The sequence below is a fragment of the Apteryx mantelli genome, chromosome 17 (genome assembly GCF_036417845.1).
Source record: "Apteryx mantelli isolate bAptMan1 chromosome 17, bAptMan1.hap1, whole genome shotgun sequence".
In the NCBI taxonomy this organism is placed as follows: domain Eukaryota; kingdom Metazoa; phylum Chordata; class Aves; order Apterygiformes; family Apterygidae; genus Apteryx; species Apteryx mantelli.
This window is the reverse complement of record NC_089994.1, coordinates 17,492,521-17,505,336: the sequence shown is the minus strand read 5'-3', so window position 1 is coordinate 17,505,336 and position 12,816 is coordinate 17,492,521. Positions and strand designations below refer to the sequence as shown.

The window sequence follows — 12,816 nt, the reverse complement described above, 5'->3', positions numbered from 1 at the left end:
CGGCCGGTCTCCGCTGCGGCCGCCACCCGCTCGGGCAGGGCGGTTGGAGCCGCGGGCTCCAGCTCCCCTTGGGCGTCAGGGGAGAGGAGAGCAAGCCTGAAGAAGCCGTTCTTACCCCGTCACACCAGCGTCCTTCAGGAGTGAAAGAGGACACCTCCCCCTCATAGCATACCTGGCTTCCAGCCCTCCTGATGTGGACAACAAAGCACTTAGGCGTTGACATTTCAGGACTTAATCTAATTACCGCGAGATAAAAGTGACTCCCACCGCGGCTCTAGCACGCCTGCTGAAAGGCACTCACCAAGGCACAGAAAGCCAGTGAAAACCTTAAAAGTTGCTTGAGTCTATAGCATTGATGCTTGGAAGAAAATACAAATGGGCCCATACACTTGAGTTTCTGCTTAGGGCACAGACAAAAACTGCAACAAGATCTAAGATTAGGTTTACTAAGACAAGAATGTTTATTATGAGTAGATACAATGAGAGCGGGTACAAGCGGCTGAGAACAAACTTCTACCTCACAAATTCAAGTTGCGATGTTACCGTCCTGCTACATTACACAACTGATTCTCAGTTCATTTTGCTTACAGAAGAGGGATGTAGGTGTACAGGTTAAGGAGCTGCTGTTTGCTTATGCAGCTAGCTATGATGTTAGTAAAATGCTCCTGCAGATTAGACAAGCATTCAAATGATTTCTTTAAAAAAAGCACATTCTTAGATACAGATGCAACAAGAGTATCAGTTGACCATATTTGGTATTTTAAAAGGTTAAAGCCAAGTAATGTTTTAAACAAAAGCTCCTTCAGGCACCTTCTACAGAATCATTTCTTTAGAAGTTACATGTGGAATTACATGTTCTCCACCTAAGTTTGTGTGTTTTAAGAAAAGGGTTCCTTGCTTTGTATCTCATGAAGCTGCATAGGTCAAACGCATGGAGAAGCTACTGTCTTTTACGAGTTTTTCTGTGGAATTTTGATTGTCACCTAGAAAAAAAATGTCACAAGTTAGTTTCCTCTAACTGGAGACAGGGCTCAGTTTTATACACTTGGGAGCAGAGAGGCAGCAGCATTACGCAGGGGAGAACCAGAAACAGGCGCCACTGTAAACACTGTTCCCTATAGCTGGTGCACTCCCAGCACACACTCCTTAGGGAGGAATTCTGTTCTCCACAAAATAAATTCTCAAAGGATCAATGCACTTGTATTCTTTACAATAAGAAACAGCTAAAATGATCACCTGAAGACAGTGCCAAGTGGTGCAGGCAACTGGTAACTAAGATCCTTAAGTTTTATTCCAACTGTGGTATTAGGTCACATACCCTTATTTTCCTCAGCAGTATGAAACAAGACTAGCTTTCTGTTTTCATACAGTTACATGGAGTTTTGTTTGCAGTTACTTCAGAAGTGCAGCTCCAAATTTGTTTCAAGTATTAGAAGAATTGCAACTCTCAAGCCAGCTTATACCAACAGGCTCATACACAATTTGGTAGTACAGCAGACGGTTGGGAAGTACTCAGATACATGGATACTCACATTTTTCACCTCTAGGTATGCATCCAGACCATATTGTCCCAGCTCTCGCCCGCTCCCGGATGCCTTGTAGCCACCAAATGGGGCTTGTGCACCGAACACGTCATAACAATTTATCCTGAAAAGGAAACAAAGTGTTAAGCATCTATAGTTTCAGAACGACTTAATGGAAAAGTCTCAGCAAACGGATATCTCAGCTGTTTAAACAGAGGGGCAACTGAATTTCTAGGCTGGATTTCCACATCTGTTAGATGTCTAAGCCAACAGAGTTAATCAGGACTACTGGACCCTCAAACAGGACAAAAAAGTTTCCTGATGGTCAATCAGGAAACCAAAGATCATGAAACCAATTCATATCTCTCATATCATAGGACCAAGTGTCCAGGTTGCCACTCGCACCTCCTTTTAAGGACAGATATCAAGCAGCTACTTCACTTAGTACCATTGAAGTTTACTTAGTACCATTTGAAAAAAAAACAGTGAGATACTGATCTCCAAAATTGCACGTTCTAGACCAGTAAACTGGTGTTCAAAGTACTGCCTTTGGCATAGACTTCAACACAAAGTAACATCAGTTGTAGCAGCCAAAATTGCACAGACACGCTTGTGATCTAATCACTACTGGCACTCGAAGCCTAGTAATAGTTGCTGCCTTGGCAAACTCTGGTACTGGAATTTTTTTCCCATCCCATTTATTAATTCCCAGTGGTCTCATGGAAGCTTAATATACCTAAATTTTACCAAAAGTTGTCATTAAAATTCAAGGTCTGACATTATATTCAGTGAAGTACATGTAAAATTGGATCCGAAGAAAAGACAAGCTATCAGAGAGTAAGCTTGAATGAGAAATCACAGCATACAGGAAAGCTTCTGGCAGTTTAGAGAGAAGGAGGAAGTGTCAAGGCTCACCAAACCGTTCCAGCTCGCAGTGCCTGAGACACATAGTTTGCTTTGTCAAGGTCTTTTGTAAAGACTGCTGCTGCTAGACCGTACTTGGAGTCATTTGCTCTCTCAATTACTTCCTCGATTGTTTTGAACTTCAGGATCTGCATGACTGGCCCAAATATCTAAAAAATACAAACAGATCACATGAAAATCTGTGTAAATTGATCCCAGGGCAGGCTGTGGTTGATGCTGGAGTTATGTATGTTTGTTAGAAGTTACATAGGAGGTCAAATTTGAAGTATCAGTTGGTCACTTCCAGTATTACAAAGCAGCCAAGATGTAATCTGGAGCGTAGCTTGCTGTGGTAACCTTCTAAGAAGCATTGAGTTCCTATTTCCGCTTGCTGCTCAAGAATGTCTAGTACTTGTAGACCTGTTTCTTTTTGCATCAGAGGGGGCAAAATGACAAAGAAGTGAGGAGCTGACAGACGGAAAGGTGCTGCGGGTCTCACCTCCTCTCTGGCAATCGTCATGTTGTCCTGCACGTCTCCAAAGACAGTTGGCTGGATGAAATAGCCTCTGTCTGCAGCAGGATTGCCACCACATAGCAGTTTGGCTCCTTCACGCTTCCCAGCACTTATGTAACCAAGGATCTTCTTAAACTGCTCCTCATCTACCTAGAAGCCATTAAGACAGACAGATCAGCTTATCTTTCCTGGGGGTAAAAGAGAATTCTACTGCAACGTGCTCTGCATGCGACTGTGCTCTGTCAACTCCTTGTTTAGATAAAACTGCCAGGACAGCTTCAAAGGGAGATGATAATTTTTAAATACTAGCTTCAAGTGGAGATTTTGGAAAAATCAGAATGGCTAATTAACTAATCCGTTCTGCATAAGCAAGGGGATAATGGGCACAGTTCAAAGGAGATGAATCAGGAGACTGAATGAAACCTTTCGTTCTACCTGTTGAAGCACAACTACTCCAGATTGGGACTATTTCATGAACTAACAGTTCAAGAGATTTCCTGCTCTCACCTGAGGTCCCTGCTCAGTTTTAAAGTCAAATGGGTTTCCGACCACCCTGGACTTGGCTCTCTCAACACTCCTCTCCACAAACTCATGATATATATCTTCCTGGACATATGTTCGGGATCCAGCACAGCAGCACTGCCCTTGGTTGAAGAAGAGGGCAAAATGGGCTTGCTCCACAGCCCAGTCCACTAAGATTGGGGAGAGAAAAGAAAACAGATAAATAAACACAACAAAACCAACCAAAGAGTCAACAGGTGGCTTCTTTTGAACAATTATCATGCCAACTACTGGAACACTGGTGACACAAAGTCCTTTCAGCTGACAGCCATATTCCATGCTTTGGTATGACCCAGGTTAAGTACAGATTTAGTATGAAGATCCATATGAGCACCCTATATTAGAGAAAAAAAAATCTGAACTGAGACAGATTACAGTTTCTATTTGAAATTATCAGATATTAAGGACACCTTTTTTTGGACCTAGTAGAGTTTCCTTCTTTACTGCCTTTTAAAAGCATGTGTCTTGCTTTATCAAGACCAAAAATGTGTTTATATACAAGAGAGAGAACTAGAACTTTGTAATACTAGAAAAGAGTGGGAACAAGATGTTCAAACTAAGAGAAAGAAAGAGACAAAAAAAAAAACAGAAAAGAGGAGGCTGAAGGAAAATACTGAAACAATTCTTATTTGTTGATAACTGAACTTCTTCACACTACTGGGAAGGAAGTGGGAGTGAAGAAGCATTGATACACAGCTGCAGCAGGAGGCACAGGGAGTGTACTGGGTGAGGACAGCCAGGTGGTGTCAGAGCTGGAGGCTCATATGACATAGGAGAGGTTTCCCCTCGAGCTTTGTTTGCAGAAAGCCAAAGTAAGAGGTACAGATCAAATATTAAGCTAGCAGGTGCTTACTGTCAGCATCAGACATGATTATATTTGGACTCTTTCCTCCAAGCTCCAGTGTCACCCTCTTTAGGTTACTCTCTGCTGCAGCCTTCTGGATCAGATGCCCAACCTGCACCAGGAGAAGAACATTTATTAGGAATTAAACTCTTATGTACTGGAACAACTAGCAGAGCAGTTGGTTTTAGATCTCAGTCAGCAGTTTAATAATAAACCCTTCATTGTCAGGGCTTTAAGGAAACGACTGAAGCCTGCCCAGAGATTCACTTATAATAAGGAGCAGCTCAAGGGAAACAATAAGAAGTGCTCTTAAGAAAGCACGTGAAAAGAGTCTTACATAAAGTAAAAATAAATGTCACACCTTGAAGCCAGCTGTATTTGTTTTAAAGGAAGTTGTAGAAGGCAAGGCACCTCTAGTGTTTTGTACAAAAGAGATATTACAACATATTCTTTATGTCCCCAAGAGCTTAAAGGTTAAGGTACTCCCTTACCTCCGTGGAGCCAGTGAAGGCCACTTTGTCAACCTCCATGTGGGAAGAGATGGCAGCCCCGGCAGTGGGCCCGTAGCCAGGAACGATGTTAACCACGCCGGGTGGGAATCCAGCCTGCCAGTTCCCAGCGGGACAGAGCAATGTTACTGTTTTTACAAATCAAAGGTTACACCTACCCTGACCTGTTAGTAATGCTTCAAAATGCTACCCACAAAGAACAGAGCCTTTTCTACCTCACTTTCATTTCCCGGTCCTTAGCTTTAAGGTTTAGTTTGCAAGGACGTGGACACGTCTTCTTCTTCTCCCCTACCCCAAATTTAGTTTGGAGCTACATATGTTAGCTTTCTCCTCACCCTGAAGTACAGCATTCCTCTAGGTAGAGTCTAATCACTCGGACAGATTTGTTACGGCATTGAACCCCAAAGAGTCCTTCCCTAACCGAGAGTGACATCCTCTGCATTGCATACGCATGTAAAAAGACGAGGAGTGTTTTGCTAAATCAAATGCGAAGATATACAAGATAATCCAGTCTTTCTTCAGATCTGACAACACTTCTCTGTTCCTGGCGCATGCAGGCACCAGTTTGGTTGCATCACGCTGCAATCCAACAGTGACAGTGAGGCAGCTGGCTGAAAAACAGCTTTTTCTCTCACCTCTTTGACCAGGTTAGCTACATAGAGGGCACTCAGGGGTGTTTGCTCCGCCACTTTCATCACAACCACATTCCCAGTAGCCAGGGCAGGCCCAAGTTTCCATGCTTGCATCAACAGTGGGAAGTTCCACTAAAAAACAAGAAGGTATTTGCTGGTCTGAACTTGCAGGTTTTCAGTTAATCAGTAAGAAACCAGTGAGCTTCATTCAAATCTGCTGCAGCACCTACGGAACCAGTCTTTGATCCTTCCCTAGCTGTTCTTCAGCACGTTTGGTTCCTTTTCAAGCACTGCCTTCTGTTTGTCCAGGAAAACTGTAATCTGAAGGCTGAGGTCTCTCCATGACACCTCAAAACCCCGACTTTTCTGGAATTAACTTTCACTGTCAGTTCAGCCACTAAATGCTGTTCTGATCTTTTGAACTGTTTTGAAAGAAAGCCTGTTTATAGTGACAGAGTAGGGCTCACAGATAGGTGTAGATTCCAAAGTGAGGCATTTACATTCAACTCTTGCTTAATACAAATATAAAAACATGCAAATACAGTACACAATAACCAGAATCTGGGTACTCCTATAAACAGGTAATACTATCCATGGATCATTATATAATGTGGCTTTGTTGTTAACAAACCACCTTGCTACGCTTTTACTTTCACGGAAATAAGATCAGGCACATACAGCTGAGTTTTCCATGCTAGTTCTTTATTTCCTCATCATGCCGAATTTTGTTTTTAACGCTAAATGCTCATTTAAGTAGTAATTTAAAATTTAACTATGATTCCTGCTAATGATTTGATCACCAAACTGCAGGATTTAAGATGTTTGTGGTAGCAGGATAACTCCTACAAAGATGTTTAAATTCTACTTTTTTGCACACAAATAAAAAAAAAAAAAAACCTCACAGATAGCCCACAAAATCAACAAGTTAGTTCTGTGCTGCCAGAGCAAAGTCACAGCCCTTCCAGCTGGTGCAAGCCTAACTTGCTTTCCCAGGAAGGAAGCAGTACTTAGCAATGGATAATATCTTGCATTTTAAGACAGCCCTTTATGGCAACACTGAATTCCTGAAATACTGCAGGAACTACCAATACATTTTACTCACTGGGATTATCTGTCCACAGACTCCCACTGGCTCGTGTCTTGTGTAACAGAAGAAATCTCCATCTAAAGGGATGGTTTTTCCATGGAATTTATCAGACCAGCCTGCAAAATATCTGGCAACAGCAACATTTTAGTCACTGAATTCAGAATAACAAGTCTCCTGCCATCAGAAAATAAGAGAGATTTCCTTCAGCTATTTGCTTCCCTCGCTTTTTCAGTCACTTCTTAAAATACATACTAATACAAATGTTTCCCAAGCAGGTGATTTTAAGAACAGACAGTAAATACAAACATTTGTCCCTTGCATTTGGCAGTGCCTTGCATAACATACATTCTGTCACGCTGTGGGGTGACACAGATCACCGCCATTTGTACAGGCCCTATATATAGCGAGAGAGAAGCACACATACCTTAGGGAGCAGGCAGGAGCATCCAGTGAAATGAATGAATGTTTTTGATAATTCCTACCCAACCCCACCACAAACTGGGTCCAGTCAGACCACAGTGTGACCTGCCATATTTTGGTGTGATCTTTAATATCTCTTGGGGACCTACAAGCAGAGATTTAAGTCACATCAACATCTTTCAGTGATGTGTTCACCTCCAGGCAGGCCCATTCCGGAGCCCCCCGTGAAGGACCTTGATTGCACAGGTTTAAACCCATTAAGAGCTGCTGGCTCAGGGGCAGATTTTACCCTGCTGTGGGCCAAATACAAGCGAGAGATCGCATGCAGTCCTGTCAGCCGCAGCGCTTGAATCAGGGGCATCTGTTTTCCGCGTGTGCAGATGTTCAACTGCTGTAGGCCAGCAGAACACAAGCTCAGGGAATGAAGTGTTACTGGGCAGTCGGTGTGGCCTCAATGCCTACCTGAGACATTTGACTACCATGTCCAAATCCACCAAGTAGGCAACAGAGTACGGTTTGCCATTATCCAGAGTTTCCAGCGCCTACAAAAGACAGTGAGATTGCTTGAAGAGGAGGTGGGGAAAGGAAAGTCATGCGTACAGGCTTAGATCCAAACCTTGGTTTGATCTTTGGATCAGTTCTGCATGTTGGCCTTTGTGCTGACTTTCAGCTTCCCAAAAATACTTCCCCATCCTTTGTAGCCCTCTGAAAAAGCTTGGAGCTGCCTTATTTGAGAAATAGGACAGATTAAACAGATGCTCTCTCTCCTTTCCTGGGGCACAGTATATGAACCCTTGGTCTCTAATGATACAGGAGGAAGTTTTCAAACTGAACCAAACTAGTAGTGAATGATAGCACTGGCTGGGTCTGTTCTTTAGGCGGGAAGAAGTGATTTAGTTGTAGGACACATTCTCATTTAGAATTGCAGAAAGATTTCGATTGGAAGGGATTGCTGCATATCAATTAGTCCAACCTCCTGCTAAAGCAGAGCCAATTTCAAAGGCAGATCAGGTTGCTCAGGGCCTCATCCAGTCAACTTCTGAAAATCTCCAGGTGTTTTCACACCCCAAAGACCTATGACAGTCTGCATACAAGTGAGAAGATCTGCCTTCTCCCTTCCTACTTCAAGCATCTTTTGATGCTGACAGCCAAGGGCACACAGTGTTCCCTGATGTATGACCTTATCTTCCACGGCCTCTGCTCATGTACGCTGTGGCTAGAAATCCCCAAACCCCCCCGCAGAAGCAAACCACCCGTCTCTGCCTCCCCCCACCCAAAGCTAGGGATTGCAGCAGAGCATAGCCACCGAGTGCGATACGCACCGCCAGGTAAGCCCGGTCTCTCTCAATCAGGTCAGCAAGGCGATTCAGCAGCTTCCCCCGGTGAGAAGCATCCATCCTTCTCCAAGGCGAGCCCAGCTGGAAAGCTGCCTTGGCTGCCTTTACAGCCTTGTCCACATCTGCCTGTAGAGGAGTCCAGACAAGGAGGGTGAGAAAAGAGTAGCCAACCCCCACACGTACACGAGGAGTTAGCAGCTAGGCAGAAAGGACCCTGCTCACTTTGGTCAACCTGGCCAGCCAGAGGGCAACGGGAGCAAGAGAGAGCGGTGCAAACTGACCCACACCTCCAAGCTCCCAACCAGCAGCAACAGGGTAACCTGCAAAACCAGCCAGCAACACCGCTCTCCTGGCCACTTCAAGATTTCTGCAGCAGACTGGCCACAGAGGCCAGTAGGCAGACTAAGCTAAAAGCTGGGAGTTGTCGGTAATGTCACAGATTAAAAAATAATCAAAAAAACTTGTCTGTCAAAAGACAGCTGAAGCCCTCCCTGGACTCAACAGCCTCCAGCCTGATGGCACAACTGGATGCTGGCACCAGCCTTTTCCAGGGTAAGAACTTGCAGCTTTGCTGGCGGCTGACCCATTGCAAGACACGCATTGCTCCCGGACCCGGAGAGGTCACGGGCTGCGGCACCTGGAGCACTTGCCCCAAGAGCACCAGCTTGGGCAGCGCTGCGCAGCGGCACAGCCTGCGCACCAACGCTGCCCGCCGGCCCGGCCGCGGCTCTCGCGCCCAGGCTGCATCCACGGGGCAAGAGCAGGCTGAAGGCGCAGTGACACAAATGGGTGCAGCAGCTGCGCAACCACCACCACCGCGTGCGCTTACGCTCCATGTTAGCTATGTGGAGTGCAAACATCGTCAAGTTATTTCCACAATACCATCTGCTGGGTTAATATTTGTATCCTAGAACAAGGCAAGGCAAAAGCTGCAGAGGTCTGCTTTGATACTATTGCAGGATTTCTTTGATTTCACCAACAGACAGTCTAAAGATTTTTTTTACTTGATCAAATATTTCTAATCCATCATTTTGTTCTGTCACGGCATTAACTTGTTTCTAGTGGGTTCACTGTTCTGGCTTGTTGCAATGGCTCTCACTAAAACAAACCAGTCTCCCATGGCCAAACAAACAACAAAGGATTTCCTTCACTCTCTGCTCCCCTAGGGAACAGGGACAAGTTTCCAGAGAGTAGCAGGAGCCCACGGCTGCTGGGAAAAAAACCTCAGCTCTGCCACAGATCCCCCAAAGGGCCTTGGATAAGATACAGGGAAAATCTACTCCCCACTCTCTCTCTCTTTTTTTCATTTCCTTGGGCTGTGGACGGTCTCCCACTAAGTGTGGACAACATAAGTTCAGGTGAATCCTGTCCTTCTGTTTCCTCTCCACCGTGACTCGGGTTCACACACCCTGGCACAGCATCCGCTGGCCGCAAAGGTGTCCGTGTTCATCCCTGCCTGGCCCAGCAACTTCCATCCACGCTTGCTCCCAAATCTCCAGACACAGGCTCCACTTCACACCCACCTATTCCTCTCCACCCTTTCCAGTCCTGGCTCCGATGCCTTTCCGTTAGCCTGCCTGTGGCAAAGCCAAGAGGGAATTCCCACCACACCAGTACTGCAAAGTATAGCGGAGTTGCAGTTCTTACCACTGGTAAGAAGCAAAGGCAGAGTGTTTTCTGGAAACCAGTAGGCAGGGAAAAACAAATGCAGCATTGGACATGGTTTTTTTATAGGTCAGACACTTGATTACATGGCACTTTGTAGAAGAACATGCTAACTAATCTCTCACCTAAGTAGCTCTGCCATCCCTGCTTACACTAAAACCAGACCCTGATCTCATCAAGACAACATTTACCTTATCACCTTCAGCAACCTGGCAGATAACTTCTCCTGTTGCTGGATTGACAGAAGGGAAGGTTTTCTTACTGACTGCATCATGCCATTCATTATTTATAAAGATCTGTAATACAAAAAGCAAAGCAGCATTAAGCCTTCGAGCCAGACCTAGGTGGAATGAGTAAGTGCTTTATTTGTTTGAGGGCATCTTAACCGGTTGTTTAACTAGAGAGACTCCATGCCTAACGACTCCAAAACTGTGCCCCAATACGAAGGAGATATTTTAGTCTAGTACAAGACAAAAGACAAAGCCATGAAGTAATAAAAAGAAGTCACAGCTCAGCAAACAGCAAGGGAACTGGAAGTGGTTCCCATTTCAGGAGGTCCTTCCAAGATGTGAATGTCTAGCTGGAGCTGCACAGGGATGCTCAGGAGACTGAAGGGCATAAAAATGCTTCATAATGCAGTTGATTTTATACACGGTATTAGAGCTTTTGCAGCATTTCTCTTATTAGCCAATTTTATGCAATGTGCCTAACATTACTTTGCCCTGAAACAGAATCAGAGGCCAGGCACTAGCTTTTCATCCACCTGCTTTCCTTCTCAAAAAGAGTGAACTTTTCCACACATTGGGCCCGAAAGAAGCCAACAGGGTCAGTGCAAAGATCGTGGAGCTTGCCGAGAATTAGCCTGCTCTCGCTGATCACTCAGCCAACCGCTGATTTCCTCGAAATGGCACTGGGAAGGAGTGGCTCAGCAGTTTGGAAATGGAGCGCTAGCTCTCCACCGGACGTCACGCAGATGATCAAACTGCGCTTTCCCCGGGACAGCCGTGCAAGGAGAGAACAATCTAATCTCTGCGGATAACCAGAGTCAAGCAAAGTAGGTTTCCCTCCGTCCCCGTGCCCTACGGCTCACATAGTTTTTGCTCTTTATTCGTTTGCACTGATGGCAGCGGTTGGGCAATATTCAGAATCGAGCCGATCGTCTCAGCTCACACAACTAGCTACCTCAGGCTGGCTGCTGCACCCAGAATCATTTTTCCAGCGGGAAGTTCCTGCAACATGAGGCTTTGGGCCGAAACGCTCCGGCCACCGCGGGGGCCCACCGGGCCGCCCCGCTCAGGCTTCCCGGGTGCCCACCTCGGGCGTCCGGCAGCGGCCTGGGGCTCGCAGCCCCCGGCCCTCCGCCGCCGCCCGGGCAGCGCACCAGGCTCCGGCCGAGCTGCAGAGCCTCCTTGCCCCCTTATCCCCGCGCAAGGGCTCGCTTCGGAGCAAACCACCGCCGCTCCCGGCGCCGGCGCGGCGCGGCCCTACCTTGGTGCAGGCGACCTCGGGCCGCGGGTTGGGCGCGGGGATGGGGGAGGCGGCGGCGGCCGAGAGCGGCGCGCTGAGCCGGGCCGGGCCGCGGCAGAGCCGGGCACCGCGCACCGCCGCCCGCAACATGCTGCGCTGCGCCGGGCCGCGGCGGCGGCGGCGGCGGGCGACTCCCCCGGCTCGGCGGCGGCGGCGGCGGCGGCTCCTCCCCGCGGGGCGGCGCGGCAGCCGCTGCTCGGCTCACAGCGGTGCGGTTCAGCTCGGCTCGGCTCGGCTCAGCTTGGCACCGCTCGGCTCGATTGAGCTTGGCTTGGCTGGGTCAAGCTCAGCTTGGTTGAGTCGGGCTCAGCTCAGTTGGGCACAGCTCGGCTGGGCTCGGCGCGGCTGGGCTCAGCACGGTACAGCTCGGCTTGGCACAGCCCAGCGCAGCCCCCGGGCCGGCGGGGCTCAGTGCCCACGGGACAGCCGTGCCCACGCGTGGAGCCGCTTCAGCTCCCTAATCCAGCGGGCGCTGGCTGGGGAGCGATGCCGCAAGGTGAAACCTCTGGGAGGTTTGGGCCCAGTCCCGTGCGGGGCAGGAGCCCGGCTTGGGCCGGAGATCAGGGCAGAGCCGAGAGCTGCATCCACGGCACGCCCAGGACAACACCGCCAGGACATGTGTGTGCTGGCAATAACCCACGGGTGTCTGGCGCGGGCGCTGCCTGGGCTCCCCAAGCGGGGAACTTTGTGTAGTCACCGAGGAAATAAAGGCAGAGGGAGACCAGAAACATCGCTATTGCTTCAGTTAATTTTACGGAGAAGGTGTGACAGCTTGGTTGGCTTATGTAATAAACAGCCCTGGGATCCCTGGCTACCCAAACTTGCTGCTATTAACATGCACACAGAATCGAGAAAGGAAACTTCTGTGTGTAGGGGAAGTGAAATAAAGCCAGCAAACTGCCCTAACAACAGGAACTCTATTTGGTGCATGCAAATTAGGGGCTTTGCAAAATCCTCCCAACAGCGGCTAAAGGCCTTTTCTGCTTGCTTGCTTAAGATGTCCTCCACAACTTCAGCATGTCTAACATGTGACAGTGAACAAGGGATATTTTAAAATTATCATTGTCATCGCTAAGGAAACCACAGACCAAAAAGGCTGAAAAAATATTTAACGTCCAAAATAAACTTGTGGTAATTACCTTCTGACAGCATTTCTTTGACTCCTTTAGGACCGCTGCTGAGGGGTCTGTGAGGGGTAACTGGGGGTTGGTGGCTCTGATTTATTAAAGGGGACAGAAAAATTGTACATTTTTTCAATTCAAAAATAGTTTAACCCGCTGTCCTGAAAGACCCA

At 47.3% G+C, this 12,816-nt stretch overlaps 1 protein-coding gene across 1 annotated transcript; it reads right to left on the bottom strand.

Moving 5' to 3' along the window:
* Window positions 1–437: 437 nt before the first annotated feature.
* Window positions 438–11,639, bottom strand: ALDH2 (aldehyde dehydrogenase 2 family member). Its single transcript, XM_067306777.1, has 13 exons — window positions 11,484–11,639; window positions 10,187–10,291; window positions 8,316–8,456; window positions 7,456–7,535; window positions 6,589–6,700; window positions 5,490–5,618; window positions 4,837–4,950; window positions 4,355–4,457; window positions 3,448–3,632; window positions 2,926–3,090; window positions 2,439–2,596; window positions 1,533–1,647; window positions 438–983 (listed from the first exon to the last, which is right to left on the bottom strand). Exons 1-13 carry the CDS (start codon window positions 11,610–11,612, stop codon window positions 951–953), a joined length of 1,569 nt encoding a protein of 522 aa, XP_067162878.1. The 5' UTR covers window positions 11,613–11,639; the 3' UTR covers window positions 438–950.
* Window positions 11,640–12,816: the final 1,177 nt, after the last annotated feature.

What these genes read in the sequence shown, in the direction of transcription:
- ALDH2 (XM_067306777.1), bottom strand. Translation starts at nt 11,612, where the DNA reads ATGTTGCGGGCGGCGGTGCGCGGTGCCCGGCTCTGCCGCGGCCCGGCC. An exon ending in GAGACCGGGCTTACCTGGCG is followed by an intron (nt 7,536 to 8,315) that starts GTGCGTATCGCA and finishes TGTCTTTTGTAG; the next exon opens with GCGCTGGAAACTCTGGATAA. An exon ending in AATCATGTCTGATGCTGACA is followed by an intron (nt 3,633 to 4,354) that starts GTAAGCACCTGC and finishes CCCCAATCTTAG; the next exon opens with TGGACTGGGCTGTGGAGCAA.